Below are 27,000 nucleotides of genomic sequence, written 5' to 3' on the forward strand. Positions count from 1 at the left end.
GCCACGTCTCTCGGTCTATACTGAGAACAGAATAAAACATTCGGAAGCATTACTTTTCAGCACGTCCTCGAAGATCACACTTCCAGTAACTTTTCCATAGTGAAATTATTTGTCCAAAGATTTGCCGGGTAATCAGTAGCGCGCATAGCTAGACGCAGGTATGTTTTCTGCTCTCGTGGGTAGCCCTTATAAGCCACTCGAGGGGGCTGCGGGCCTACCCCACACGACTCCCTTTCCTTTGGCGGAACATGTCCTTAGGGCGTCGCCCGTGGTGATAATTTGCTGTGGTATTACATGTTTTGATAGGTGCTTTAAAGTGGTTCATTGCTTTATATTAGGGAACCTAATATCGCAACTGATAAACGATTCTTTCTCTATGTCAGATGTGATTTTTCACAGTACACGGCTATTAATAGAGATAAATTTCACACAGAGTTATGGTTAGGAGTGATTGTGTGATGTCTGTTTAACAGAATTCCGCTAAAGGAAGAACATCCATCAGAGTATCATACTGCTTCCGCACGCGTTGTCATGAAGCCTATGGCATCATCCTTTAGAAATGAAAGCAATGTGTCAATAGATAATTTCTGCACATCTGGACCTGACAAAGCTACTGATGCATTAGGGAACAAGCCTTGCGGAATAGTGAAACCAACATGAAGCAAGGAAGTAAGGACATCCAATAGTCTTAGTTTGTCAAGGCACGATAAACAATAATGATGCCGTTCTCAATACGCTTTATAGAAGAGTAGAAATTGAGAATGATTGATGGCGTCTTCAAGAAAGTGTTGAATTCTGTACTGAAATTAAATATGGAGGAAATATCATGTACGAGATGGCTACAAGATCTCTAGCGCAAGCAACTTCGCGGAGAACGGGAACATGTGCTTAACAACACATTGGACTTCACTGGAATCAATGTCTGGATTCCTTACAGAGCAGTTACATAGACAGCAATCATCCATAAGTAGTCTCCAGTACAACCCGTTCTAGAGCTAAGACACGAACACATGGAAAATATGTATTTAGTATAAACAGCAGCGGGTCAAATAATGAAGATGAAGCAACGAATAAGAACTGCAGACGGCAATTTAGAGTGTCATAGTGCAAGAACAAGATGACTGTCACTCGTAATAAATGGAAGAAACGGATATGGGGAAAACAAACGAAAGTTATCCCAAAGCAGGGCACTACTTGCGTTCAGACCTCATTAGAAAATACTGTTTTGCTTTGTTGTTGTATTCTCACCCCAAATTAGAAAGCAAGTGAAAATGAAAATAATCGGACCTTTAGTTTTAATGCTCTTTCAAATAATAAAGCTTTTATTCTCCATTGGAAATACGTTAAATCAGAAAAAGGTGATAATTTTAAGGCTGGTGCGACTGGAGATACTTAAGTTCCAATTATTCCGGTGTTAAAGAATCTTGCTAGATGTTTTTTGCCATGGAATACTGGTTCATCATCCTTAATAACGAGAGCAGCTCAGCTTGTTCCGTGACAGATTTCTCAGTTTCTGTTTCAACTTCTCACCATTTTCTTATTTTAATTCCTAAATTAATAAAATATTATATAAAATGCAATTTTTTGTTTTTCATACAGCTTTTTTCAATGAACGACAGTACCTTCTATAATATGAAATTAGTCGCACCTGTTCTCATTCATGCCTTTGGTCATTCAAGATTAATTTCATACACAACTGGAGCCATATTTTACAAATCCGAAGGGGAAATATTTGATAAAGGTGGAGAAAATTTTAGTAAGATATCCATTCTACGTAGCTTTTACATGTAGTGTCTCGAACGCAACTCTCCAAATGTTATTTTTTTGCGGCTTATTTTTAAAAGAGTCTGTAGTGACATTATTAACTATTGTGTTATCCTAGTTAACACTCTACTCTGAGATAGATTAACCTTTAACTGTTGTCAGTCTTTGAACGTGGGTAAAAAAACGCAGCAGGCACTACAGCTTTCCCCGCTACACTTGTACGTTAAAGCAGGTAAGCTGAAGCATACGTTGCGTGGCGGACGTGTTTCGCTCGTTACTCCTAAGTCAGTGTCAATGTTCACTTGGGCCCAATGGATCCACGACTATAGATACGGGATTTATTTATTTATGGTACTTCTTTAGTTTAACCGTTGTCTTTTACGTAATTTGAAAATAAAATCCAAACAGAGTTCTTGGAATAGATGTTATATTTCACAGCAATGGTTGAACGTTGAATTACCCAGAATGAGAACGATACTGTTAGAAAATCATCATCCGCAAGGAACAGAAATTGATGAAATGTGTTTTCTGAAAATGATGAAGAGGTTTTGGTAATGAGTGATACTGACTCAAGCTCCGAATTTTCTGACAGTGAAGGGATTCAACAAGGTGAAGTTCAAGTGAATGAAGAGAATAAATCCACGGGATACTTTTACGGGAATAATAGGTTCAAATTTGCTAGGAAACTGTCTGCAAGAAATGCCTGTGCAAACAGCCATAGTATTAGATTGCTTTCTTTCACTTCTCGCTCAAGACGTATTTAACCATTCGATCCAAAGGAAGCAATCGACATAATACTTGATGCACGTATCTAAAACAAACTACAATTTGTAAAAACAAAAAAACTAGTGGAATTCAGATTGTGGTACAAGTCAGCGGATTGCAGAGGACTGAATTAATGACTCTCTAAGAGCTGGATGATTTTTTTAGGTTTATTTCTCTATTCTGTCATATTATGGTAAAATCATGAAACAGGAATATCGCTATCTTCAGCAGATGGAACTGGGCGAGAAATTTTTCGACAATGCAATTTTTCACTCCGGTTTCATTCGCTCCTGTTGCGCCTTTATTTCCATAATCCAGAAGATAGAAAAGAACGGAAAAATCTAACCCAAGCTGCATAACGACAGAATATAGATATGTGCAGTAACAATTCTCAAGCAAATTACTGAATCTATGCTAATGCAACTATTGATGAGATTTTGGTTGCTTTTAGTGGACGATATCTCTTAAAAATGTACATTCCTAGATTACCCAAAATATGTTTTGAAAATGCCACGCCTAGCAGAATAAAAAACGCACTATGTACTAAATACATATTCGTGCAGTGGAACAAATACTGACAGCCTCACTCTGACTGAGGAAGAGAGAAAATACCCATTTCCAGTGCACAAATATATAGAATTACATCAGCCAGATTTTAAAGTTTTAAACTCCAATTACTATACACAGCTGGTACACGTCAACGGAACTTATCACTTTTGTGAAATCCAAAGTTTTAACTCTTGTCGATGGAACGAAGGAAAACAATAAGGAAATTCCGAAAGAGTTCTTGCCCCACAGGGATAGACCAACAGGATCATTATTTTGTGGAAGTATGTTCCGTCTACGCAACTAATTGGAGACAGTTTGTTTATTGCCCTATGCGTTGCGATTCTTTTATTTGTGAAGCATCTTCAATGGCTTGTAATACATGTCTCTTTTTATACATACAAACATCAAAAACGTTTTGCATACTCCGGTTCCCAGAACTCCTGAAGGTAGACGTTGACTGCGGATATTTTATCACATACACAGTCCCTCTGACTGTTCAGAGATGTCACTAAACCTGCCCAAAGATTTAAACAACCCTCCATGAGCAGCAGCTATTAGACGGAGGGGGTACGACAGCCGATCAGTTCCAGTCATTCTACCAGGAACTAGGTACACAGCTAGTGTTGTCTGTAGTTCAACCATGCCTAGACGATCAATACCGCGGTTCCATCGTGTCCGCATTGTTACTTTGTACCAGGAAGGGCTTTAAACGAGTGAAGTGTCTAGGCGTCTCGGAGTGAACCAAAGCGATGTTGTTCAGACATGGAAAAGATACAGAGAGACAAGAAATGTCGATGACATGCCTCGCTCTGGCCACCCAAGGGCTACTATGGCAATGGATGACCGCTACCTACGGATTACGGCTCGGAGGGGCCCTGACAGCTATGCCACCATGTGAATAATGTTTTTCGTTCAGCCACAGGACGTCGTGTTGAGACTCAAACTGTGCGCAATAGACTGCATGATGCGCAACTTCACTTCCAATGTCCATGGGGAGGTCCATCTTTGCAACCACGACACCATGCAGCGCGGTACACATGGGCAGCAAGATGCCGAATGGACCGCTCAGGATTGGCATCGCGTTCTCTTCACCGATGAGTGTCGCATATGCCTTCAACCAGCCAATAGCGGAGACGTTTATGGAGGCAACCCGCCAAGGCTGAATGCCTTAGAGACAATGTCTCGCGAGTACAGCTTCTTTGGTAAAGAAACTTCGGAAAGCTGTGTTTAGTAACTCTGCTTTAGCAGGACTATCATCAATAGTATTTTCATTTCTATAGCACAGAGAAAGCATTGACTGTGTCTTGCTGCTAGCATATTTTACATACGACGTGGATCTCTTCCGATTGTTTGCCAGGTTTCGAGACAAAGTTTCGTCGTAGAAACTACACTGAAGAGCCAAAGAAACTAAGCACCTCCCTAATACTGTGTACGGCCCACGCGAGAACGCAGAAGAACCGCAACACGGCGTGGCATGGACTGGATTAATGTCTGAAGTAGTGCTGGAGGAAATTGACACCATGAATCCTGCAGGGCTCTCCATGAATCTGTAAGAGTACGCCGTGTTGGAGACCTCTTCTGAACTTCACGTTGCAAGAAATCCCAGATATGCTCAATAATGTTCATGTCATGGGAGTTTGGTGGCCAGCGGAAATGTTTAAACACAGAAGAGTGTTCCTGGAGCCACTCTGTAGCAATTCTGGACGTGTGGGGTGTCTCATTGTCGTGTTGGTATTGCCCAAGTCAGTCGGAATGTACAATGCACTTGAAGTGATGCAGGTCAGCAGACGTATCAGAGGTTCCATGTCACTCCAACTGCTCACGCCCCACACCATTACAGAGCCTACACCAGCTTGAACAGTTCCCTGCTAACATGCAGGGCCCACGGATTCACGGGGTAGTCTGCATACCTGTACACGTCCCTCCGCTCGATATAATTTGAAACGAGACTAATTCGACCAGGCAACATGTTTTCAGCCTGCAATAGTCCAAAATCGGTGTTGACGGGCCCAGGCGAGGCGCACGGCTTTGTGTCGTGCAGTCATCAAGAGTATACGAGTGGGTCTTCGGCTGCTAAGGCCCATATCGTTGATGTTTCGTTGAATAGTTCGCACGCTGACACTTGTTGGCGTTCCAGCATTGAAATCTACAGCAATTTGCGGAAGGGTTGCACTTCTGTCACGCTGAACGATTCTCTTCAGTCGTCGTTGGTACCGTTCTTGCAGGATCATTTTCCGGCCGCAGCGATGTCGGAGATTTGATGTTTTACCGCTTTCATGATATTCACGGTACACTCGTGAAATTGTCGTACGGGAAAAATCCCCACTTCATCGCTACCTTGGAGTTGCTGTGCCCCATCTCTCGTGTGCCGTCTGTAACACCACGCTCAAACTCACTGAAATCTTGATAACCCGCAATTGTGGCAGCAGTAACTGATCTAACACGTGCGCCAGACGCTTGTCTTATTTAAGCGTGCCTGTTTACATATATCTGTATTTAAATACGCATTCCTGTACCAGTTTCTTCAGTGTATTGTGTCTCGCCTTGAAGTCCGTTCTAAATTTCGTGCTTCTGTAAACGATCGACAAGCTTGGGGAGTTTTCTTACGATTTAATTTGGCATGCTTTTTTTGTTGTTTCTGCAACAGAGTTCCGACCCGTTTTATGCAACAATGGGGATCAGCTCCGTCGTTCGTTAATTTATTGGTTATAAATCTCTTATTTGCTGTCGATACTATTTCTTTGAATTCAAACCACATCTGATCTATACTTGCAATGTTAATTTGGATGTAATGGAGAGTGTCTCTGAGGAAAGCGTCAAGCGAATTTTTATCTGCTTTTTCGAATGGGTAAATTTTTCGTTTATTTTCGGACGATTTGTGAGTTACGATATTCTCGTCTCGCTGCGACAGCCCTCAGTTCATTAATCACTGTATTCATTTTATACTCGTTATTAGTTCAGGATTATTTGCTGTTAAGAGGTTAAGTGTGTTTCCACAAATGTTTATATTTGAGTGGGCTCATAAAAGAAATGCCCGAAACAATTTTCAGAGAATCTGTTTAGCAGAATTTCGAATGATGTTCGTTGCGTACTTCAGAAATTAAACATGTATTTTTGCCAATATATCGAGGGTAAACTGAAGTCACCACCAACTGTAATTGTATCAGTTACGTATGTGTCTGAAGTTAGACTCATATTTTCTTTGAACCATTCAGCAATTGCACCATATGAGTTGGGAGGTCGGTAAAAAGATCAAGTTATTATTTTATTCTGTTGGCCAAGAATAACCTGTACCCATACTAACTAACAGGAACTATCTGTTTCTGTTTCGCTACAAGGTATACCACTTCTAACAGGAACAAAAACTATGCCGCCAAGTCTGCTTAGCCTATCCCTTCTGAACCCGTACCATCCTTCGAAATAATTTCGCCTGAACTTATCTCCGACTTTAGCGAGCTTTCAGTGTCGACAGCAATTGCAGTACCAGTCCTTTCTGTTAACACTTGGTGCTCTGATTCTTTCCCAACACGGCTACGACAATTTACAACTTAGATATCGGTGGTTCCTAGATCTACATTCTTCCTCTCTTCGACCTGTATCCTTTGAGAATGAAGTTATTTTTCTGTTTCCCCGAGACCCTCCAATATAAAAAGCCACCCTAGACCACGCCACACCTTAACTGCTACTCGTGTAGCCGCCTTCTGCGTGTAATGAATTCCTATTTAGCGGAATCCGAAACCCCGTCACCCTACGGCGCAAGTCGAGGAATCTGTAGCCTACACGGTTGCAGAACCGCCTGAGACTCTGAATCAGACCCTCCACTCGGCTCTGTACCAGAGGTCCGCAATCGGTCCTGTCGAGTAAGCTGCAAATGGTGACATCTGGTTTCATCTCGTAAGCCAGACTCGCAGCCTTTACCACTATTCATAGCCGCTCGGAACCACAGTGAATCTCTTCCGATCGAAAGCGACCCACATCAATGATACAGACGTGAGACACCACCTGCAACTGGCTGCATCCTGTTTGCTCCATGGCATCTGGAAGGAGACGTTCCACGTCTGGAATGACCACACCCATTATAGACACGGAATGCACACTGGCTTACTTCTCCTCCGTGGCAACGGTATCCCTAAGGGACACCATAACACGCTTAACAGTGGAGCTCTCTACTCCCAATAATTCTACCCTCTATGATTGCCTGGATGTTGCAGGCTGAGAAATTTCCTCTGAAACAGAACAAGCGACTGCATCTGGCTGGGCGACAGAGCTAGCTACAGACAGCATCTGAAACCTTTTTTCCAGACTAACCGTGGAGGCGTTCGGCACCCTGGGAAACCTTTCGCCACCAGCAGCGCCCCTAGGTGACCTACCACTCGACCACGGGTGAGAGGTCAACCTCAGTGCGAGCAGTAACTGGGCTGGCCATAGGTGCATACCGACAGGCGGAATCGTAAGTCGTGCTGGATGTCCTTTGGACCCCCACGGGCGGCCCACAACAGCGATGCCCATCCACTGCAGCCTCAAGCTGTGTAACTAAAGCCATCACAGCTTAGAGTTGAGAGCGAAGTGTCACCAACTCGGCTTGCATCCGCACACAGCAGTCACAGTCGCTACCCATACTAAGGACCGTGGAAAAGTACAATACACAGACAAAAATGGGCTATCGACAAGCGCTGATGCAAACGCCAGAACTATGTCTAATAAATTAGGTTAACACGCAGAGATTTAAAAACTAAACTACAAAAGCACTCAGGTGAGACTAAATATTTCGCTCCTCTTTAGGAATTAGTAATAAGTCACAAAATCGGTTTACTTTCCCGCACAAACGAAATCGCGAGAGCTGTGTCTATTAAATATTACATTAACGCTCAGAATATCAAGAAACTAAACTACTAAGGCACGAAAATGAAATTACGCAATTATATAATTCGCTCCTGGTTAGGAACTCGCAAAATGTCACAAAATCAGTTACTTCCATCTTGGCACTCACCTTCAAAGCAAGCGTTCGAGATTCGATTCCATGAGGACATACAGGCCCATCTTAACAATATCCGTACATCCACAGTAAAGTGTGGTAGGACAATTATTTCCATGTTGTAAAAGATGTAACTGATTTTGCTAGCTGGGAACTCTGAATTTTGCTGATAATATGGTGTCTACAGAGAAGTACTATCTAACAAAAATTGGGTCTCTGATAACCTCATCTTTGACTAGATGATAAAACTTAAATTTCTTTCCTTATTTTTCTAAAGAAATAGCTACACTTACTTGGATGTGGAGCAGATATCAATACTGTGTAAATGCGGACGTTATTTCTTAATTTAGAAACATACAAAGTAGTGTCTTACGAAAAACGTAAATGCTGAAGCCTTATACATCACAGTTATTGAGCTTCAGCTGGATTAAGCAGTGATATGCAAATAGTTAGGTTTAACAGTATGTGAACACATGATGTGGAGTGGTTTCATGGTATTACTTGTCGATGCCACCTATAGGTAGCTTCGACTCATTGTGGCTTACACAGCCGCAGTACATCTGCAATTCAGAGTACTTCTGACTACTGACTAAAGTCTTGCACGGCCTAAACTGAAATGCAGCTGAAATGTGTATATTGGATAATAGGGTAGATTATAAGGACAAGCACTCGTTCAAACACTCCATACACCTTACGAAAACCTGGTCAGAGAGGTTCGACGTCATGTCATTACCACGAAATCTATGAATATGCATCAGGCATCTACATATAAGTCCTGTAGTGAGTTTGTAGTTAAAGTTAGACTAATAACAGCTCTCGTTGTGATATGAAAAGAATCGTTCTTCTCTCCCCTGATATCGAAAAAGGAGCGCGGAAAATATTAAATACATTGTTCTCTTTGCCACAAAATAATCACAATAATAGATGTATTTTAGAGGTAAATAACTGTCTGTTTACAAATCAGAAGAATGGAATAATTCGCTTGTTTTGATCATTGCGTGCGGTTCTAGGCGCTACAGTCTGGAACCGAGCGACCGCTACGTTCGTAGTTCCGAATCCTGCCTCTGGCATGGATGTGTGTGATGTCCTTAGGTTAGTTAGGTTTAATTGGTTCTAAGTTCTAGGCCTGATGACCTCAGAAGTTAAGTCGCATAGTGCTCAGAGCCATTTGAACCATTTTTGATCTTTGCATCGGCGTGTAATTTTTCCTTGATGGTTTAACTTACCTCAAATTACATTTTTCCTCAACGGTGCATTCTAAGAAAAAGACAAGACGCAACAGTCCAAAATTTGGAAGAGTCTAAAAACGAAATGCTTTCTTTCATGAGCTTTGTAATACAACGAGAGATACATTTTAAGATTTATACTACTCGCTGTGGGCGACTTAAGTATTTGTGACTACATAAACTGCACACGGACAGAGCATGAATGTGGAAAAGGCGAAAGCGACTTCTATCAGTTATTAAGACAATCTGTAAAAAGGAAAAAGTGTTGGTGTTTGATAATTTCTAAACAAGAGAATTACTCCCGGTTTCAAAATTAAGAACTGTTTTTAATTTTAAAATGAATTATATACCTTTATTTAATTAATATAAGTACGAAAATGTTTATCCCTTCACTAACAAGATGATGTTCGTATCGTATCTGTTTGACAGAAACGAATGATAAGAACAGAAAATAATCCTGTAGTAGGCTAGCAGGCATCACCCAGCTGAGAACTGAAAAGATCAGGTGACCCACAAGGTTTTCCTTTAGTACATTAACATCCTTTCAATAGCATCTTTACCAGGTGTAAAGTTTACTTTTTTATCAGGTATACATAAATTGCAATATATACCAAATCAAGTATGGATCTCAAAGATATGTGAGTGATATTTTTTGGGCGTTAATAAATGGTTACTAGCCATTCATTTGTGCCTGAAGTGTGAAAAAGGGGATGTTATGTGCAGTTCAGGATTTGAAAAATTTTCTTCCTGTGTTTGTACACAAGGATGAAATACAGAAAAAGTTGACACTGTAAAATTCTTGGGATTAAAAAGCATAATAAAAATACAATTGGGAGGTGCTTACCATAGAACTGCTGAAAGGCCCAGACAAAGCTTTACTTTCATTGCAGATGTTTTCAGACGTAGGTTATTCAAGAATAAATGCTAGCATATTTTGATTACTTCCAATCAATACTTCATACGCGATCAATAACTTTTTCGATAACTTATCAATCCAAGCTAACGTTTTCCGACTCTAAAAGAAACTTGCCAGCATCCATAGAACGTTGAGTTGCTTGTAAAGGTTGGTTTAAAAGGAGCCTAAAGTCATAATTTTTTGCCCCATCCATCTACTGCGTCGGCGAATATTTTGTTCGAACCAATGGTTGCGTACATTATTTATTAATATAAACTCACGCGAGTGTTCTTCAAAACTTTTTTTCCACATCTTCAGAGTATTAACGTGATAATTGAAAATTCGTCTTGTAAACATATCCTTTTGTTTGATGGTGTGATGCTACAATATCATATGCACCTTAGTGTAACTTATTTTTTGACGAATTTGTCATTAGATATTGAATGTAAACGTGTTTAAGATTCTTTTGATTATTCCAAATCCATTAGGAACATTTTACTCCTCGTTTGTGGAAGGATCATTCACAACTCTCCTTATTTGTAAATATGTATTACGCGTTCTTCATTTATTACACCTCTGTGATCTTGATGAACTCCTTGCCAATTATCTATATATCAAAAAGTATATCTACTCAATTCTAAACTAACAATTCTTAAACATTTTCATTACTGTACAAACTTTCTAAGTATTTTCTTAAAGCGCTGTCCAGTGCGTCAGTAACAGTAAGACTGTATTTTCAATATACACGAACAGACGTAAACACTGGAATACTGTGCTGAATAAGAACACACGTAACTTCAGTTCGATTTACAGAAGCGAGATGAAGTATAAAATGCAACGCAAGAAATACTGCGGAAAGGCAAAAACTGCGAAGTGTATGTGTGAAACGATGTCTTTGGATAGCGAGCGCTGCTAACAAGGGGGGATGTAGCAGTGTATTGGAGAATATGTAAATAAGAGGCGGAAACACCAGTTACCAAAGAAGATGCATTATAAATAAACGCGAAACGAGTCTGGTGTAAAATTCTCTTTAATTAAATTGCAGTAAACTTAAGACGGAAAAACCAATAATAACTGAGTCTCAATCTCCAATAATATACCCAACATACCAAAAGAATAACAAACAAAAAACATGAGAAGACAATAGTTCGCAGTGATTGATGGAAGTGCGTAGAAGCTGCAGGCGGAATCAGAGTGTTCGGCATCAATCCCAGCGTGCAAAGCGGCGGCTTCTGGCGGCAACGGGTTGGAAACTGACCCGCCGGAAGTTCAAACGGTTCAGCTTTGGCCTGCCTGCTGAGATCAACCCGTCAGCTTGGCGGGCCACAGGGGCCAGCGATCGACCCGCACGGGTCAGTCAGCCAGGCGTGCTGAAACTAGCGGGACGCGCCACCTACTCCCGCGTTGCGTGATAAGGATACCTCGTTGTGAAGTGTGCAGAGTGCTGATCTACCTGCTTTAATGTGCATGGTGTAGCACGTGACATAGACGCTTCTTACGTTTCAAAAATGCTTGAAATGACGTAAACTGGATTTTCGTCAGGCGATAGTAAACACGAGAAAGAGTATGCTACTGTATGTTTAATAAGCTTTTTTTACCCACCGAGATACAAAAACAGCAATGTCTTCTCGAAAAACTGAGTACATGTTAGTGTATTTCGAAGACTCATTAAAATCTGCGCACATGAATACAGTGCAAGCCACTATTATCTGTGAAACGTAACACGAAAAATAGTGGAAATGCGTGTTAAATTTTAGGCGCAAGTCTATTGACATTGTAGACTTTCACGTCGTATCAGTGGTCTGCATAATACCGGCGTATGAAAGTCGACATGCAATATTGGCGAGGCATCCTCCGTAACATTAAGCGTCACAGGTAGCCCACTGTACATTTTCGAATTGTACCTGAATAGACACCGCTAAAAGTAGACGTTCCTGCACAAATATAGAATGGCAGGAGGTCAACTCCAGGCATTTCCGTCATTACTAGTTTAGTTTCCTTACCTGTATCTGCAGTTGGCAGCCTTTTCTTTCTGGTATTTTTTTTTTTTTTAATTCTGCACTGACAAGTACGATGCTGATGTCCGAGAACAAAACTGGTGAACAATATATGAATTACTTCGTGGAAAAGAAGGAAACTGGTGCTCATGTACAGATAGATCAACAAGTAATGGAGGGAAGCCTAACATATGGAAATATGTGTACTATGTTTTTTACATTTCGTGACAATGTTACAGAAAACCAAAGGGTAGCTTCTTATATTTACTTGAAGAACGGGAGGAGGACAAATGGTATCTGTGATCGTCATCATTACAGTGACTAGATCGGGAAAAATGCTACACCTATTTTCTATTATTTCTAATAAATGTTTCGATACCTGTGTGTCACATTCTGTTGTTTTAGTAGGTAACTATCAAGCTGTATCATACAAATATTAATTTCGGAAGGATGGATTCATGTACTGCATTTCTAAATTTGACAGCATGTTTGATTTGGTGAATCCTTGGTGAATATCGTGGTATGTAATTACTCATAGTATTTTTCCGATATTTTGTCGGGTCACTGTCATCTCTCATTAGAAATCCGTACTACTTAGATGAATATAGAACAACCTATTCCACGATACTGAAAGGAGAGACCCAAAGAAGTTACTTTGTACGTCCAGAAATGTACAGCGTGTTTAGGAAAGAGAGTGCAAAAATGCAACAGCACATAAATAATGCTCCATTGAACAATTTGAAGTATGGAACCTTGGGTCGGAGAAGCCAGCTTAAGGATATATAGAAGTAAACTTGCCTACCGCTTTGCCTAGCACTACTGTTTTCCAGCCTATTGACAACTAACAACGTACAGGTTTACACTTACTGTGCTGTTTATTTACATTTACATTCTTTATTTCCTGCAGGGAAACAATGAGGACAAGCCTGATAACCAGGATGTCGTGACGCAGGTTTTGTTTACTTTACTTGCCCATGAGATGGCTCTTTTGTATTGTATTTACGCTGTCCCATGACATAACGTGCTATGAATCAACGACAGACCCATTCATTACACAGTGCTATTCAGAGACTTACAGTGGTCGCTGGATTGGAAGTGGGGTTCCTATTCAAAGTCCTGCGAGGTAACCCCACCTGAATGCCCTTGATTGTTTCCTATGAGGATATTTAAAGTTCCTTGTGTGTGAGAAGCCACTGGACACGTAAATGGAATTAGTCACCAGAATTGTAGCTGCATCTGCTTCAAAACACAACAGGCGTATTTGTCAGGGGGCGTCAGAAACTTGTTCTTCGATGTCATGTTAGCATAGACGTTGATGGCCGTCAGTTTCAGTACATTTTGTAAGATACAGTACAAACGTTACGTTCATTGTGTCGCTGATGGTATCTGCTGTTAACTAATGTAAATAAAAAAGTACATATTAATGTGATTTTATTCCTATTATCTCCTTAAGCTGGCTTCTCCGCCCCCAGGTTCCCTACCTCAAATTGTTCATAGGAGTATCCTTTATGTCCTGAAAAAATTTTACGCGTTCTTACGGAAACAGTCTGTATATGGTAGAACAACAGAACATGGGAATATATTGTATTTCGGTTGCGGTAGACATTGTTTTAAAAGCAAAATTTAATTTGTGCATAAGAAAAAAGGCAACAGGAGGTCGTAGCATCAACAAGATGATTATTGCACTTAAATTTAATATGTTACATATTCAATTAAACCGCAAGTATTCCATTTAATTTCTCGGGCCAGCTTTCTCAAATGAACCACCATCTATTTATTTCTTAGCAATAATTTCTTTGGTGAAATCTAGATATTTACTGTGCTCATCATAGCCGTAATTCTGTGAGTTTCGAAATCCTTCCACAAGCCATTTTTTATCGTGACTGCTCTCCTACTACGTGGTTGCACGGGTGCCCATCTATCGTACCCAGGCAGGTAGCACTCAGTCGTGCCATGTACGTGATCAGGGACTGCCTACTTAGCACAGGGGGACCCAGACGCTAATTGGATTTGTACGCTGCCTGAGCGCCGAGGCGGATACAGTGCACGAGGGGCTGAGGAACTGCGTAGGGTGGTACTATGCGAAGCATTGCTTCGAACCATGTCTCACTTTAATATTCGGTCACCCTATTCTGTGAAAAGTTCTTATAATTGTTTAGGAACTAAAAAAGCGGCATAGATAAGTCTTCATGCCGAGATGAAAGTACATTTCTGCAAGTAGCATTTGACTTCCTAAGAATACGCTCGTTACAGCTTAGTGGAATGAATTCCATTCATAAGGTTTGATAGTACCAAGTAACCACACATTTCTTATCCAGCACTTCGACAGTTGAAACTTGCTGACAGAATTATACTGTTCGCCAGACCGAGACTCCAACCTGGAACCTTTGTCTTCAAAAATGGTTCAGATGGCTCTGAGCACTATGGGACTTAACATCTGAGGTCATCAATCCCCTAGAAGTTAGAACTACTTAAACCAAACTAACCTAAAGACATCACACACATCCATGTCCGAGGCAGGATTCGAACCTGCGACCGTAGCGGTCGCGCGGCTCCTGACTGAAGTGCCTAGAACTGCTCGGTCACACCGTCCGGCCTTTGTCTTCCGCCGCAGCTGCTATACACGGTTCGAATAGTGATCAGGCATACAACCTGATTTACTCTGACAAGAAGTTTCAAATCAGAGCTAGTATGTACTTTAATAACGACACTAAAGTGTGTGAAGATACACTCCTGGAAATTGAAATAAGAACACCGTGAATTCATTGTCCCAGGAAGGGGAAACTTTATTGACACATTCCTGGGGTCAGATACATCACATGATCACACTGACAGAACCACAGGCACATAGACACAGGCAACAGAGCATGCACAATGTCGGCACTAGTACAGTGTATATCCACCTTTCGCAGCAATGCAGGCTGCTATTCTCCCATGGAGACGATCGTAGAGATGCTGGATGTAGTCCTGTGGAACGGCTTGCCATGCCATTTCCACCTGGCGCCTCAGTTGGACCAGCGTTCGTGCTGGACGTGCAGACCGCGTGAGACGACGCTTCATCCAGTCCCAAACATGCTCAATGGGGGACAGATCCGGAGATCTTGCTGGCCAGGGTAGTTGACTTACACCTTCTAGAGCTCGTTGGGTGGCACGGGATACATGCGGACGTGCATTGTCCTGTTGGAACAGCAAGTTCCCTTGCCGGTCTAGGAATGGTAGAACGATGGGTTCGATGACGGTTTGGATGTACCGTGCACTATTCAGTGTCCCCTCGACGATCACCAGTGGTGTACGGCCAGTGTAGGAGATCGCTCCCCACACCATGATGCCGGGTGTTGGCCCTGTATGCCTCGGTCGTATGCAGTCCTGATTGTGGCGCTCACCTGCACGGCGCCAAACAAGCATACGACCATCATTGGCACCAAGGCAGAAGCGACTCTCATCGCTGAAGACGACACGTCTCCATTCGTCCCTCCATTCACGCTTGTCGCGACACCACTGGAGGTGGGCTGCACGATGTTGGGGCGTGAGCGGAAGACCGCCTAACGGTGTGTGGGACCGTAGCCCAGCTTCATGGAGACGGTTGCGAATGGTCCTCGCCGATACCCCAGGAGCCACCTTCCGCCGACCACTGGCGACAACATCGATGTACTGTGGCGACCTCACGCCCCACGTGTTGAGCAATTCGGCGGTACGTCCACCCGGCCTCCCGCATGCCCACTATACGCCCTCGCTCAAAGTCCGTCAACTGCACATACGGTTCACGTCCACGCTGTCGCGGCATGCTACCAGTGTTAAAGACTGCGATGGAGCTCCGTATGCCACGGCAAACTGGCTGACACTGACGTCGGCGGTGCACAAATGCTGCGCAGCTAGCGCCATTCGACGGCCAACACCGCGGTTCCTGGCGTGTCCGCTGTGCCGTGCGTGTGATCATTGCTTGTACAGCCCTCTCGCAGTGTCCGGAGCAAGTATGGTGGGTCTGACACACCGGTGTCAATGTGTTCTTTTTTCCATTTCCAGGAGTGTATTTTCCGTGTTGACGAAAGTAAAATTTTCTTCTCTAAATCACTTGGTATGGTGTATGTGTACTTAAAGGAAGAAAGGTTGAGTTCCACGTGCAGTAGACGAAGTGGTTATTTTAGAAATCACACATGCCTAGATTGGAGGGAATAGAGAAGGAACACGTGTGGTTCTTTCATAGTTATCGTCCCAGAATTCACCTTCATTGATTTAGGTAAATCAGAGGGAACTTCAATTCGTATTGGGATTGAGCCGCACTCCTCCCAAATACAAATTCAGTGCGTGGCGAAATTTAACTGAGAAGAACTGGGAAGAAAAATGTACAGACCTCAATAAAGCACGAGTAGTGTATTTCCTGGTCATTAAGTAGAGCGTATATTTATTGATCATTATTTAACAAAATACAATTTACATTAGAGTTTATGCAAAAAAATGTTTTACAAATTGTCGAGTTTCTGGTTTTGCAAGAGAAATATAAGGCTGCAAAGTGCGTCTGTTCTACGTAATTGCTTTTTTAAAAAGTTATTAACACATGGCCAGTCTACAGTCTTTATCCTTCTGATCCTCCTGCAGGAGAGCTTCTGTAAAGTTTGGAAGGTAGGAGACGAGGTACTGGCAGAAGTAAAGCTGTGAGTACCGGGCGTGAGTCGTGCTTCGGTAGCTCAGTTGGTAGAGCACTTGCCCGCGAAAGGCAAAGGTCCCGAGTTCGAGTCTCGGTCGGGCACACAGTTTTAATCTGCCAGGAAGTTTCATAAGGGGAATTAAGTTGAAAAATTACAGATTGCAAGATTGGTTGAATGTTTGATTTGAGGGGAGAGGAAAAAACAGCACGGTCATCTGTCCCATCGGATTAGAGAGTGATGGGGAAGGAAGTCGGCCGTGCCCTTTCAAAGAAACCAGCCAGGCATTTGCCTGGAGCAATTTAGGGAAATCACAGGAAACCTAAATCAGGACGGCCGGACGCTGGTTTGAACCGTCGTCCTCCCAAATGCGAGTCCTGTGTACTAACCACTGAGCTAACTTGCTCGGTAAAAGTGCAAGGTATCTGGAAACTGTTAATAAAACGGAAATCAGGTAAAAAGTTTGTTAATTACTATTGTTATTACTGTAAGATCTCAGGTTTAGTTGGTTGTAGCAAGTGACCAAAGCTGAAGTGAGGTTGGTTTCAGTTATCTGCTGTATGCTATGGTTATTACTCTACGTTTCTATTCTTTATTGTCTTTATTTGATACATATATAAGAAGGAGAAGTATATAGTTAGAGTTAAGTTATACGATGATTTAGTTTCATCAAAAACAATTGGACAAAATTATCTTCTACGTCAGAGGAAATGGCGAATACGAAAGTGTAACGTTACATGTCGTCGTAAACAGCGCAGTGACATCACATCTGGCGAACTTATTTTGCAGAGCGTTTTACTGTATAGTTAAAAATTACCTAAAAACTGCATTAACTCTCGCGAACTATAAAATACTGATAAAAGGTTGTTACCCCATTGTAAAAGACACAATTTTTTATATACCTCAACAAATAAGAGTATCATTCATGCAGCCCATCATTTTGCTGTTGACTCTTTTCGATTCCATTCTGCTGTCTATGAAATAGTAGATGTTCTGTATGTATGGAATACTAAAGGCACTAAATTAAAATCTCTTATTATTATAAGCCTAAGGTTTAATAATATCTCTAAAAGTTCATCAGTTGCACAGTCCTGTTCTAATTATCTTGTGCTATGTGGTCGTTTCATTAGTTCCAATATACACTGACTGAAATGTATTTTGGTCTCTTAATCCGCTGCCAAGAGGAAAATAAAGTTAAGGAGAACAACAGCATAACAAATAAAGAACGAACAAAACCGAAGACCTTATAGAGGTCTGTATAGCCTGTCGTTACGTTTTCCCATCTTAGTTCAGCAAGGAAAGTACGCCCCATGGTAGGGAGGATGATGTGAAGGAGGCAAGGTTTGTATCTTGTCCTCCTGAATGGTTGTCCTACCTATGTACTGCGAGTTCTTGCTCTTACAATCTGTTGATATGTAATGAACCTTTCCCACAATGTGGAAAAAAGGGGAAAAATGATCCGTACTACAATGATGAAAGAAATATAACGTTATCGTGTCAGCATCTGATCAACAAAGTCTGACAAATACATAAAGTCAAGCATAAAAATCGTAGCAATCGGCTTTATTGTAACTACACTGTGAGGCGAACGTACTACACATTTCCCTAAAGCAGTAAACACTGATGAATCAATACTTAATACTTGTGGTTTCGTTGACGTTTGGAATGCAAAACTGCAATGATTTTTTTTGACATCTAGTCAACAAACTTTTGGTATGTTGCCGGAGGTATGTGCCTCAGATGTCTACGCGCGGATCACGCAATTCAAGTAAACTACGGGCCGGTGGCCTGTGGCTCCGAAGCTGGCGCCCGATAGTCTGCCGCATGTGTTCCACCAAGCCAGCCGTTCGCCCCGCTCAGGGGTTATCCGGATGCGGCCAACGACTTAGTTTAACAAGACACGCAATTCGTCCAAACTGGCAAACCGTTCAAATGACCCACCGTTCGATATCAGTGACCGCGTGCTATTGTGGTCTTAACTGGCGATCTCGTTGGGTCGTTTGCAATATACGCTGAACGAAACATACGTTCCGAAACACATATGCCTCACCAGCTTGGTACTCTGTTTTCCAGTGTGATACCTATAGCCGCCCATCCTACTTTATATAAAGGTCAACCACCGTTTTGTGATGAGGCGTGAACGTTCTACATATTTTCTCCTATTCGAGCTTTCACCGTCCTTCGACTAGTTTCTATAGATGCTCACGACAGTAGCACACGACAGCTGACCAGCTTTGCGTTTCCGAGTTTCCCGTCTCCAGTCACCGGGCTTTAACAATACGCCTTCTGTGAAACTGCGGATTTCCCCGTTTATGGGCGCTATGATGATTCCCCATCTCTCTCTGCTCCTCTTTCCTTAACGCACCACGTGCCCAACGCAAACCAGCGACATTCAGTCTCGCGATGGGCAGTGAACATAATAATTTCGTTCATGTGTAGGTCATTCGCCAATTATATTGTGACCTAACAGGCACACCCGTTAAACGGAAACAGCACAAATGCTCCTCTGGTACTCATAGGGAGACTGTCATCACACCGCACCTGTTTTCGATTGGATTACATAATGCGTTTGCTTTTATCACATTTTATAGCTATATTTGTACTTTGTAGTAGGTTAATATTTGTTTATTCTTTTCTTTGTTTCTCGGGTATTCTCTCCATTTACATTAAGTAAAATGTTATACACTTGCTGTTGAATTAAATGATAAAGAGATCAGGTATATACCACAAATATTGCTTCACGCAGACATGTTGAACACGTTGCAAATACTCAGGCAGTGACGAGTTAAGGAATTATGAGCTTCACAGCGGCCGTTTGCCATTGTAAGCCATACACACAAAATCATTCACAATAGTTGAAGCGAAATTACGCTAATGACCTGAAAACGAACGCTCGCAGATAAACTGTTCTGTAACCCTCGTAAATGTTTTAACGCCCAACATTAACTAATGAACAACTAAAATCCCTTGTGTTGTCACAGAACTAAGGAATCTATGTAACATACCGTGCACTCGAGATAAATATAACTTAGAAAACAATGATAACTTCAAGAATGGCATGTAAACTGAATATTCATTATAAAATCGTAAAAAGAAAGAATTACATAAAGAAGTCTCTGGGTAAGATGATGTTGCATAATGGAAAGGTCGCTTCATTTCTTCGATAGCTCACGTTTTCACTGAGTGAAACAGCGAGTTACATTTCCAAAACATGTGGTAAAGGCTTTATTAAACGACATGGCTCCTACGCTTACGCGTCACTAAAAGACTATCAGTTTTTCAAGCGGCACCGTAGGTAAAGGGTTATTTGTGTATGATCCCATATCAGTTCCTGTCGGTTTAAGACGGATCTCAAACAGGCAACATGATACGCAAGACTTCTTGAAAGAGTCATCAGATTACACTGAATACTGCACCGTTTTAAAAATGGCTCTGAGCACTATGGGACTTAACATCTGTGGTCATCAGTCCCCTAGAACTTAGAACTACTTAAACCTAACTAACCTAAGAACATCACACACATCCATGCCCGAGGCAGGATTCGAACCTGCGACCGTAGCAGTCGCGCAGTTCCGGACGGAGTGCCTAGAACCGCTAGACCACCGCGGCCGGCTGCACCGTTTTAGCTAGTTTCACTTACGGTACACTAAATGTAAGTATAAGCTTTTGAAGAAAGTTCACATTACCAAATCGAAAGACGTAATTCAGACAACCTCAAAATAAATCATGGTTTTTTTAGCCTTTCAGGACTCAACTTGCCGGTATGGCAAGTAGAATTACTGTATTCTTGTCTTGTGTATTCAGAGAATTTTTAATTTTTTTTTTTCTTTTTCTTTTTTTTTTTTTTTTTACTGTGGATTGTAGAACGTTATCTTACACAGATATCTTGAGACGCCTACTCACTTATCACAAAAATCTGCCGACATGACACTGTGAAGTAAACTTGACAAGATGGGTGTATACAACATATAGAATGGTATAAATTTGAGCATATCCGTACTATTTTCACCGATCCAAAGCGTTTATGGGCCTTACATTCACTATGCATATGAGATTTTCATCACTGATTTCAGTCAAAATTATCTTCCAGTCACTTTCATATTTCCAGTTCTTATCCAGAGTAGTTATGTGACCGGTAATGAAATTACTCTTCGAAAATTAGACACTACGTTGCAACTTGAACAGGTCTACCATTTGGTCCATACCATTTCTTCTATATCTGTGTTCCTTGCCATGATAGAGTGCTGAGTTCCTGTGCAGTATAAAACCTCCAAGGATTAGTAACTAACTGAAGATTATGATTATGAACACAGATACAAGACATATTCCAGTAAAACGAGAAAAACTTTCTTAATCATTACTGTGGCATTTTTAATACATACCGACAGTGAACGTGACGAGTGATGTTCCTTATAGTTTATATATTTACAAATTATATAGTTGTTGCTTCTCTCGAACTAATACGAATGGCAGCAAAGCCGTAATGGCTGTACCGAATTTTTTTATACACACACTTTGTTTAGTATAAGAAACACTGGCCAGAGTTTACTTCATATGCCTGGTGTATGGTATGAGTTATTTTTACACGGTAACTGGTGGTTGGCTCGGTAGGCCAGTACTTACTATACGTTACATGCTGGTAGATCATAGTGAACTTGTGTAACTATATATGAGATATAAAACAGTAATTTTGTAAAATCTCTAAATTTTGCTAACCGAAATTAAATCAGTTTATGTGTCTAGCAACTTACTATTGCACTATTGTCATTAGATATGAAAGTAATTCAGTATTACTAACCTGGAATTCATCCAAAAGTAGATAATGGGATTATACATGGTGCTGGACATGGCGAGCCAATAAATACCCAGGTAAAGTTCTTGGATATATGTAGACTGGTTGAGAGATGGTACGTAGGACAGCACGATAAAATAGATATGTGTAGGCAGCCAGCAGACCACAAATATGGTCACAACAACAATCATCATTTTCACCACCTGAAAAACAATTCAATGTTTTCATTAAGTACACTCAGAAATTTTACAGTGATTAATTAATATTCCTCCTTACAATAAATTACAGGGTATGCATGGACCATTTTTGTCAACAAATTTACAAAAGGTTAGATTGGCCAAATCGTGTCAAATTTTGTTGAGTATAAACAGAAGACATATTTTCACATAAAAAGGTTTTTAATGTAAATATTTAAGTGCTGTGTCCTTGGTATACGGATTATAACATATAAAATAAACATATGTTGTTCACTGCACTAAGTAATTAATCTGAAGAATAAGGTGCATGATCTATTCGTCTTCTACAAGCAAGTTCACAATATGTATAATTATCTTCATCTGTTACTTCAGAGGATTCTGATGAACCTGACTTTGATAATTCATCATATACGTGGAGTCACTCCTTAACCTGTCGTTTCTTTGATCTGTCTCACTGAAAAGACTTCCTTCTTTTCTTGTCGTGTATACTTATGGTTTCAGGTACGTTTTCTGGGGATTTACGAACAACTCGTGGAAGAAAAGAGAAGAATTAGATGTGACATAGTTATCATGAACTGGATTACAAGGCTGTATCACAGGCTGAAGCTCAATTTCCTTTGGTATGTATTCTTGGCTCACCGATGTACTAGCCGGCAACAACTCATGTTCTAGGAACCATTGCGTTTTCACTCAGTGGAAAAACGGTTGTTGAAACAAATCAACTAACCGCAATCGTTGCTGTTTTCGCTTTCATCCATGTAGCCTTTAGACATTTTCCAAATTTGAGTTTGTAAATTTCCTTTGTCCCTTGGTCTTTCTTGCTCCTTACGAAATGCTATTTGACCACCTTCCACGTTTGCTGAAGAACCATTTCTGTCTTACAATCGTTTTTGTACACAAGAATGCGGTACCGAAATAACACTGGCTGGCTCCTACTCTGTTCTTTAATTAAGTTTTGCATCACATCATCGATCCTCAAAGAGCGGCATCTGCAATAAAATATAATGCAAAATGAAGGCAAAATAATAATTTAAATCAATGAACATAAATAATACTAACCATTTTTGACCGCATTACACTGACTCTATTCGAAGATAATGTAAGTCTTTTCTTTATAAACTCGCTGAGCCCCAGTGTCCTTTAGCTTAATCCACCATTTTCTTCATCAATTACATGAGGTCCGCGTCGACTCGTCATTATGACTTTCGTCCACGCTTATGGTATACGCAGGGCTTGACCAGAAATGAATGTGCCAGAAGTAGGAACTGTAGATGGTGAAGCGTTTAGAAATAATGTGGAGCTTTCGGCTCGGGTCCGGCAAGGCATGAGACAGTTAGTGCAGGCTTCCGGCAGCGATTGGCGCAGCATATAGAGTGCAGAATGTTAATCGTAGGATCATGGGTATCGCGTCCACTTGCAGAACCTTTTGCTTATCTTCATTTTTAGGTTACTAACACTGCAAGTAAACTGAAATAAGCTCAGTGCATTGTATGTATTAATATTTTCATTACATGTGTGAAAGGGATAGGCGATTGAAAATCTGGGATATCAAATAAAGTTCAGAAAGGAGTTGTAAGGCGTACCCGAGAGTTTCACAAATAAAATTATATACATTTATTATCTTACAGTTTTATCTTATCTTATCTTATCTTTAATACTGCATGCTGGCAAACCGTCTCGTATAACTGGAGATTTATTTGTCTCTCCGCGAGCCTATTAAAAGAAGAAATGTGTCTCCTGCACGTAGGTCTTTATCCACAAACCCAAAGTTTCCTTTTCCCATCCATTTCATGTCTTTAGTGAAAGTATTAGTAAATGCGATACACTGAGCTTCATTGCGGTTTATTTGTAGAGTAGGTAACGTAAAAATTGAAAATAAAGGAAACAAGGTTCTGTAAAGTAGCTTGAACCAACGACCATGGATTACCTTTCCGATTCTTTCCGCTATGACAATCACTTACTGGAATCTACGTCAAATTAAACGGCTTGTACCGCACTCGAACCGGTCCAAAATTTATATTTTTTGTAAATGCTTGACCATCTGGAGCTCCCACTTCTATGGCTTTCATTTATGGCCAGTCCTTGCATACGCGACAAGTTTGGACGAAATAGGTGATGACGAGTAGCTTTTTCGTATCTGAGGACCAGGCGGAAATTTTTGGAACAGACTCGATTTACCTCGTGACCAGATTCTGCGGACCTACCATATTCTGTAGCTGATCCGAATACTTCTTATCAGCAATGAATCAGCAAGAAAAACTCGAGTTCCCATATCAACTAGAAGTCTTCCACAGCCGGTAGAAGAAAAATGTACTCTGCTGAACACACTAAATTTCATAGGGGATTTAGGCATAGTTGATTATTTTTACCTCCGGCTTCAAAGTGTTGATTCTACTATAGCATGAATTCATGGATGACCTCGGCGGGTGTTAAATTGACATTCTGTGTACGTAATAAAACACTTACAGAATTTCTCATGTAAACTTGTCACTCTGAAAATGGTGTACGAGTTTTATGTAAGAGCGTTGGATGGTGACATATAACACTGTTCCGTTTCCCCTGTGTTACGGCTTGAGCGGATGTAACAGCCAGTGTGTAAACACAACACTGGCCTACCGCAGATGATAGCAGGCTTATCGTGAATGTCGTCAGCAAAGGTCCTGCTCTTAGATAATGGGATTTGGGCTTTGTATACGAACACTAAATAGCACTATAGGACTCGATTATTGCTACAACCTTCAGTTTCAGATAGTAAAAGACACTTTAAAAAATTGAATTAATTCCACTATTCTCACTTCAGTAATAGCGCTCACATTGAATGATATCTCATAATAATTTTATGAATTACAAATTCTGAGGCTGTTTAAATCATGGAATATGTTCGCAACCCCTGGTATCTACGCATAATACACTTCCACATGCAGGCGATTAGTTCAGTATAAGTACGAGGGCGTGCTGAAAAGTAATACCACCAAATTTTTTTATTCTTTTCTCCTAATGGGGTGAGATATTACATTTCATTCGTTTTTCTCGGTTGATTTTCTCGCTTCTCTAACCAAAATTGCATCCTTTGCTTATAGAAGTCTCCGAACTGTTGCGTGTAACGTAGCTGTGTGTGATGTTAGATGTAAAATGTGTCGGTGGGTGAGACAGAGAGTGCTGTTATCGAGTTTGGAATTCGTTGACAGTGTCATACCGCACTAGAACGCTGCGGCATCTGCAACAGTCCGACGCTTTTGGGTTCACTGTCGTCAGCCATCCTTTTTACAGTCCCGACTTGGCCTCATTCGATTTTTATCTGTTTCCAAAACCTGAAGAACACCTTCGAGGACTCCACTTTGATAGTGATGAAACGGTAGAAGTGGAGGTGGTGATATAGCTCCGTCAAAAGAGTCAAACACCCCACAGTGACTACGTCAACATACCGGTGTCTCGTTGGAAGACATGTGTTCGTCACTAAGGTGACTTCGTTGAGAAATAAATATATAGATATGATGAATAAAGATGTAGAATGTTAATAACGTTTTAATTAAAAAGCGTTAAGACTTTACACATAAATTTGGAGTCATTACTTTTCAGCACGCCTTCGTATTAAGTGAAATAATTCTTTAATAATAAATTTGAGGCAAAAATCACGTCACTCTCTCTTTCAGGCTGCAAAGTAATATGATTTATAAAACTATAGGGTAATAGATGCAGATGACACTGGACACAGTTTCAGTCAGAACTAGATCCATCTCCCTAAATGTCTCAGTTTGATGTTCTTTGGCACTACATTTTTTGCGGTTCAATTCTGCCAAAATGAGAGTGGTAAAATACAATTCATTGAGAGAGATTTTTCTGTGAAGACATGTTTAGTATAATTTTCCACATTTTTGTTAAGTGTGAGGATGTTCCACGTGTTTGAGAAATCCATTTCATCTAACCATTGACGTCCGTTATAAAAAAACTCTTCACATGGCTTAACGTCTGCAACCAAGTTAATGAGGAATTTTAGTCTTCCTTCTTATAGGAACACACAATGATTGCTTCAGAAGTATGTCCAAGACAACAAAGCACTAATTGGTAAAATCGAAAGCCGTACGTGTCAGACAGTGTAGGAGCTGTCTATCGACATACAAAGACGACTATAACCCAAGAAACCCATCACAAAGTTCGCGTGGCTGTAAATATTAAAACTTGATCGAACTTTTTGAAATCAGCGTTAATCAGTAAAAGTTTTGCAGTGCATGTTCTTTACGTGGATGCATACGAACAAGTATCTTTCACTAAATACTCAAAATAACAAGATGTTTAAATAAATGATTTCCAGCCCACCATAAAACCATCCAGAAAAAGGCTTCAGAATGATCCCAAGTCCAACACTAACATTAGTCTAGATCACTATGAAACGTGAAAGTATTGTAAAGCTAAAGCAAAGAAAGTTGACGCTTCCGAGTTAACAAAGATAGGTGACTTTTATGCAAAAATGTGACTCTTAGTTTACTTCGACAAAGGACTGCCAGAAGTTCAGCTGTTCCATCATACCAAACAACATCAATAGTCGTCTATCAAGAGATCCAGTAAAACGAGAAATTTTTTGTTTATTTTCTCAGGTTGCACAATATTTCGCGTAATGTTACAGGCGTGCCTGGAAACTGAAAGTCGCGGGACTGAATCCTAATCAGATGACGGATTTTCTTCAGTCTGCCTTGAAACTATCCTTCATCTCTCAACGATGCGAAGATTCGGCAAAAAAGACAGATGGTTCGGATTCTCCTGTCTCCGACTGGATAATTGTGGTTGGTTAGAGACAAGCAAGTCGCCGAAGTGAGGTCCATTTCAGACACCTTGCACCAGGCCATTGACAAACCTAAAATTTTCATTATCTTTATAATTATTACTATTGTTATTACAGGCTTTGAAAACCTTCGAACAGGAATGAAGGAGGAATCAAGAGTCTCCTCGAGTAAACCCACACCTTCCGTCTTAAATGCGTGCTTGGATCTTTGGGAGACACTGTTCTCAGACAATAACTTGTAGTACAGTCTTATTGCTCGAAAAATGTTTCAGTGACAGTACTGGTATTTACTGACTAGTCTTATCAGTAGACCATAAAGTTAGTCCTTGCTCAAGGTGCTTTGTAATCCTTCCGCTGGTATGAAGCTTCGCATCTATAATGAAATTATGAGGGGGTTTGAAACAAAAATAATTCGTT

General features: G+C 40.8%; 1 protein-coding gene across 1 annotated transcript in view; it reads right to left on the minus strand.

The window, feature by feature from the left end:
- Positions 1 to 27,000, minus strand: part of LOC126184270 (tachykinin-like peptides receptor 99D) — a 742,646-nt gene that overhangs the window by 257,530 nt on the left and 458,116 nt on the right. The window contains exon 4 of the mRNA XM_049926644.1: positions 21,613 to 21,809. Coding sequence (XP_049782601.1) covers positions 21,613 to 21,809 — 197 coding nt within the window. The remainder of the gene's footprint in view (positions 1 to 21,612; positions 21,810 to 27,000) is intronic.

Source organism: Schistocerca cancellata, chromosome 4 (assembly GCF_023864275.1).
Source record: "Schistocerca cancellata isolate TAMUIC-IGC-003103 chromosome 4, iqSchCanc2.1, whole genome shotgun sequence".
In the NCBI taxonomy this organism is placed as follows: domain Eukaryota; kingdom Metazoa; phylum Arthropoda; class Insecta; order Orthoptera; family Acrididae; genus Schistocerca; species Schistocerca cancellata.